Consider the following 6,000-nt stretch of genomic DNA (forward strand, 5'->3'; position numbering starts at 1 on the left):
ATTGAAACCTTAAAACCATGATCCTTACTTGCCTATTTAAAATATGATAAAAATCTACTATTTAATTTAAATTAGGTACAAAAAAAAATTAGGCAACCTGGCACAAACACCTTCATTTTAAGTATGTGTCTATGATTCTAAAACTGTAAATCTACCACAAAGCATTCTTCCAAAACCTTTGGTGAGCTTAAAGGAGAAAGATTTATGTTGGATAATATTGAAGCAACATTTCACTCACCTATCAAAATAATTATTCCCCCTGCTGGGGAATAAAGTGTTATGCAACAATAAGTTAATTTTTTATTTTGATCCTGTAAGAGATGTATTAAGAACCAACCTAAAATCAAAATTACTTCTTAGAAGAATTGTTCTTCATATTTTCCATGAAATACCAAAATGTTTCTCATGGATAATCCTGTAACCATTACATATTTAACACACACAGGAGTTAAATAAATTCATAGACCTGACATCTGCATAATCAAACTGGAGTTAATAATTCAATGTATGTCACGCAGTATACAGAGTGCCACTTCATACCTGAGATTTCTGAGGTATATTTATAGTGATATTGATTTTAAAAATTATTATCTTCCTTATATTCAATTTCTGCTCATTTTGGTAATGAAGACGGGGTGTAAAGGAATGCAGGAGCAAACTGCAACCCTACAATGTTTTTCCACTGGTCACACTCTGGTCTTCCTTAAACACAGACAAATTCAGAGAAAGTACAATGGTCCAGAGCACTCCAGATTTCAGTAAATGCAACTAATCTGTGCATAAAGCCTTTCATTTATTTACAGAATTAAGGAAGACATTTAATTCCCTTAAAAAAAAAATATCCATCTTTGTTTTGATTTGCATTGTATTACCGAGATCCACCTAACAAAACTGAAAAATTTAGTGGTTGGCAGAGTCTTTGGTGTAAAGCAGTATCACCTAACAGCACAAAATTGTAACTTATTAGCCAGACAGATCTCCTTAAAATTATTATATCTGTTCCAAAGACATACAAAACGTATCTCATTTGTCTTTGGCCCAACCTCCAATAACATACTTCAGGCATGAAGATACTCTCTGTAACCTTCTCTTCTTTTTAATAAATTGTTTCCCTTTGTAATGTGTAATAAATCATTTACCTGTATTATTTTTTGGTAGAAATAAATTTATTGTAAGGTAGTTCTGTATTGATTTGAATGAAGAATTATGGTTCAAAAAATCACTTGAAATATATTAATACTCATGACACTTAATAAAACACTGGGTTACATTTTTTTAAAAAGTAAGCTTGAAGGCAGAATGAAGTTAAATAATTTGCCTTTGGTCATACAGAGTTGTTGACAAAATTCAGAATTCAAGACTTACAATATTCAGACCATTAGGAAAAAAGTCTAAGTTGTTTAACTTTTAAGATCTTGATCCAAGGTCTTTTAAAATGCTGTATGCATGAAAACAGGCTCTTCACTGATTTGAAAAGCATAGTATCAGGTCCTCCAAAGACTAACGCAGATAATGCATTTTTTAATATTATTAATCAGTGTAAACACTTTAGATACAGACCAGCCCAAACTAGGAAAAAAATGTTTGCATACAACAAGAAGTATGCTAAATTTTATGACCTCGAGCCTTATGGCACTACAGTGCCAAGTAACTCCCAAATGGAGATACAGATCCTTAGCAGCACTAAGAGCTTCAGTCTTAAAAACTGAAAAATAGAAAGCAACTGATACATTTCTTTTTAAAGTGGCATTATTGATCACATTGACAAAATTAACAGAGAAGAAAACAAACAAAGAAAACAGTAAAGCTCCAGCTGTTTTAGAAGACAATAAAACATGGGGCTGACCAACCATATAAATTTTCCTGAGGCACAAACCACACTTTAAACAAAAGAGGCTAAACCTGAACTGGCAGAAGAGTGGAAAGCAGTTATCTTTATATTTCTCTGCTTAAAAGGCTGTTCTAAGACCAGAACCCCATTCTTAAATAAAAAGAGTGAGTTGGCAAAATTTTCATTCTCCTCCTCCTCCCCGCAAATTAATCCTGCAGCTCACAAAAGGATGAAGCCTGGATTTCCAAGTTGTGTCCTCCATCCTTTACACTCCCCACCGCTGCCACAGTTTCAGGAATTATCTGAGCTCTCTAGACCCTTCTACAGTACTTTGCCACATCCCTTAATTATTGGCTGGGCAAAAGGCAGCCTGTGCCGTGTCAGATTGTGATCTCCGAAGGTGTTTATTAGTTGGCAAATGTACATACACTCATTGCCAAGTCCATCTATCCTGGTAACAGTTCAATTCATGCTACAGCCTCTCTCTCAGCAGTGGCACTTTATCTACATTTACCTTTTCTAAGCAAATGTAGGTTTTCACAGACCTCCTCTACTTTTGCCATTTCTCTCTCCCACCACAACAAATTTGACTGAAAGGGTTAAAGCTCCTGAGGAGGAAGAGAGAGATACTGAGTAAGTAGGCTGGCAGACAAGCATGCATGAGATCCACTCCATAGGAAACTTGCCTTAAATATAGCAAAATAATGTCTATTACTGTCATTAACTATTAGAAACGAACTTCCAATATGTCATTTTGACTTAACTTTACCTGAAAGTATCTGTTATTCCCTTACAGATGTGAAGTCACTCACTAACTTGGTGCAATATGATTACAACAGTAAGCACAAGCAGAATAAGGTTTATTTTTTATATTTTAAATTATTGTTCTAGGGCCTCCAAGGAAAACTCACCTTGAGAAATGGAGTCATAAACATTAATCCCCTGACTGTGCCTGTAGCTTGGTTCTACCTAAGCGGATGAGATCAAATTGCATTTTTAAAACATTGAAGAATCATACTGCAAGAACCAACCCCTGTAGCACAGTCAAAATGCCTCTGTGGATACACCAGGGAAATGTTTAGAATTCTCCAACTACAGTATTTTCTGAACAATTTAATCAAACTGACCTAATACTCTGGAAAGAACTGAACAATTTTTTCCATTACACAACACGCAAGTCCAAACCTCCTTGTAAATAATCTCCAGTGAATCAGTTAGCTGGATACAAACATTTCAAACATCAAAATGCATTCCAAGCTTTGAAACTCTACCTTTTCATTTTTTTGCTATTTTTTCTTGTCAGATGTCTAAAAAGTTTATCATTTTTGCAGGCCAGATTTACGTTTTAAAGAACATAAAGAATAAAAGCTATAAAAGATTTCTTTTGTGATAATATGCATGTACTTGTTATTGTTCTACTCTACCATCCACATGCATGAGCACAAACAGTAGAAGCAAACCAGTGGCATTCTTTTTACACCTTCCCAAGCAAAAAATTTACAGTGCATGTCTACAGAGACAATTTTTAAGAGTTATGCAAAGCCTTTTGTTGCCTCTCAGAATCCTGAAAATCTGCTTTCAGCAAAACTCACTGCATTGTCTTACCTATAGAATAGTTCAGACTGTAAATAATGCTGTGCATAATGCTTACTACTGTGAGTTGGGTTAATTATTACTACTGTTCTGTTCAGTACAGCTCCTGATAAATTTGTAATTTATCTTCTACCAAAAACTAATTAAGCTTGACAACGTAATTGTAAGAAACCATATACAAAATTACTTTGCACTCTAGAGGTTGCTGCAACTCAGCAATCTAGCAGGATAGGAAAAGCGTATGGCAATACTTCAGTTTCAGGCAGCACTTATAAATGGTTTAGGAAGGTTTCTAAGAGTATGAGACAGAGGTGATCAGAGGAATGAAACATGGCCAGCATATTTACATTATTACCTCTACTTTTACAATAAAACTATGAAGCAGCCCTAAATGACTGCAAAAGACACCTCGGTTTCGCATATCATGTTAAATACAACATACCCTATGATCTCTGTATTATGATGGACTTTGGCTTCATATCAGCTCTGAGGAGAGTCATCTATCAGAGAGATACCAAAGTTGCCTGTCAAGTTCTCAAGTTCTCACAAGCTGAACGTGTGAAATTTGATATATGCCACCATAAATGTGGTTCTGAGTTAATACTTAATTTTTATAACTTATACTGAAATGTGGTCGTTAAAAACAAAGTACAATATTAGCTAAAACATAAAACAAACGAAGTTTGTTCCTTAAAGTTTTGTCAACAATTCTCATATAAAAAACTTCCAGTAGACCAAAATGTAACTCATAAACAGTGCTAATAACTGAAATCTACATCCCAAAGTCAGCCTTAACATCTTTTTCTGTGTAATTTGATCTTCCAGACAGGTGGTCTGCGGTGACACAGGCTACGCATAACAAATCTAAAGGCTCAATTCCCAGAGTTTTAAAATATAAGCAAGGTCTTACTACTAGAGAATTTTACCGTACCTCTGCCTGGCAGAGCAGCTCCTCTCTTCCTAGAAGCTATAATTTGGGATCTTACTACATCCACTATTCCCTGCACCAAGTGTCATTACCAGAAAGGCTCCTGAATGTGGCTAGAACATCTCTGTACTGGCAGACTGAGTATCAACAGCTGCAATGCCATTGGGAGTAATGCAGAACTGGTTAGAACAAGAAGCTGTATTGCTAAAAGCTTCAAAAACTCACCATACTGACTGGACCAAATATACAAGAAATTTAGCCTAGGTAAACAATACTCTTAGTTTCCCCTTGCTGTGGTGTCTAGAGGATGGGCAGACTCAAGGGTGGTAGAAGCTGGCAAGCAAAACATCATCGTTCAAAACATCTCCCAGTAGAATTAATAAATGCTGTGCATACTTCAGAGTTTGGCAATATACCAGACAGGGTTCTTTACTCATTTAATAAAAGTATAATTTGTAGACAGCAACTATGACAGTCAAAATAATAAAAAATATCCCTTACAACTAAAATTTGGCTTAATAAGTACGGAAATAACAAAACACTTTTTAACTTATCCAAGGCTAGCCGGGAAAAAACAAGAAACCCTCGTCTTCTGCATAAAGCAAACCTTCTCCACCGCACCAAGTTAACATACACGTGTTTTTCAAAGATGAGTACTCCTACGGCCATGCCTCCAGCAGATACCTGGAAGCAAATCCGAACACACCTGAGAACCCACCAATGAGAAGCCAGCACCATTTTTATGGGAATGTCCTTATTTCGGGTTCTCCCCAAAGGTACCTCACGGAAAGTAACTTTATTCGTAAGTATGGTAACTTTATTCAAACCGGCAGCGACATGCCTTGCGCAGAGTACGCCTGTGCGCGCCATACGTACGCCGGTACTCTGCGCCTGAGGGAGGAGCGCGGGCTGAGGGGCACACCGCCCTCTGAACCAGCGCGTACAGAGCGCGCTCAGCAGCGGGGCTGGCCGGCCAGACGAGCCCCTCTGCCACGCTCCCAAGCCTCCAGAGGCGTCGGATGCAGGCCGCCGCTGCCGGGGTCCCGGGCCCCAGCGGCAGCACCGCCCACGCCGCAACTCCATGGCGGGGGCGGAGCGCGCCCGGTCCGCAACGCGGCCGGGCCGGGCCGGGCTATCCCGTCGGGCGGCGGGCTGGCTGGCGGCCGGAGCAGGCCCGACGGGGTGCGCGGAACGGCCGGCATGGTGCAGAAGGCTCCGTGTGGAGGCGAGTGGAAGCGGAAGGGCTTCCCGACGGTCGGGCCGCGGAGGACTGTTGGGGGAAAGAGGGGTCTCCCAGGACTTTACCTTTCCTGGAGCCCTCGCTGCTGCCGGTTGGGGGCTCCCCGGGCTCGGCGGCACTAGCAAAAGCCGGGAACAGGGCCATGTCTCAGCTTACCGCCACTACTATCTGCCCGAACTGCCCCGCGGAGCGGCGGGGCAAGATGGCGCCGCGGCGCCGAGCGTGCTGGGAGATGTAGTTCGTCCGCCCGACCTCCCAAAATGGCGGCAGGCTCGGTGGCTGAGAGGGAAAAAAGGTTCAGTGCTGAGGCTGCTGTGGGCGTCCTGTCTTTACCAGGCCTCCGCGTATCTTGCGCTTTCCGCCGCCGTCACTAAGGGGACTGGAGGAGGGAACTGCTGGGGGAAGAGG

General features: G+C 40.5%; 1 protein-coding gene and 1 long non-coding RNA gene across 5 annotated transcripts in view; both read right to left on the reverse strand.

The window, feature by feature from the left end:
- The window catches only part of NRDE2 (NRDE-2, necessary for RNA interference, domain containing), a 35,904-nt gene extending 30,117 nt beyond the window's left edge, over positions 1-5,787 (reverse strand). For all 4 annotated transcript variants that reach the window (XM_075503426.1, XM_075503423.1, XM_075503424.1 and 1 more), the window contains exon 1: positions 5,658-5,787. In XM_075503426.1, the coding sequence (XP_075359541.1) occupies positions 5,658-5,736 (79 nt within the window). In that variant the 5' untranslated portion in view covers positions 5,737-5,787. The remainder of the gene's footprint in view (positions 1-5,657) is intronic.
- On the reverse strand, positions 850-3,912 carry LOC142410597 (uncharacterized). Its single transcript, XR_012775954.1, has 3 exons — positions 3,867-3,912; positions 2,743-2,800; positions 850-882 (listed from the first exon to the last, which is right to left on the reverse strand). It is a non-coding gene; the product is annotated as an uncharacterized LOC142410597 (long non-coding RNA).
- Positions 5,788-6,000: the final 213 nt, after the last annotated feature.

Source organism: Mycteria americana, chromosome 5, assembly GCF_035582795.1.
Source record: "Mycteria americana isolate JAX WOST 10 ecotype Jacksonville Zoo and Gardens chromosome 5, USCA_MyAme_1.0, whole genome shotgun sequence".
Classification (NCBI taxonomy): Eukaryota; Metazoa; Chordata; class Aves; order Ciconiiformes; family Ciconiidae; genus Mycteria; species Mycteria americana.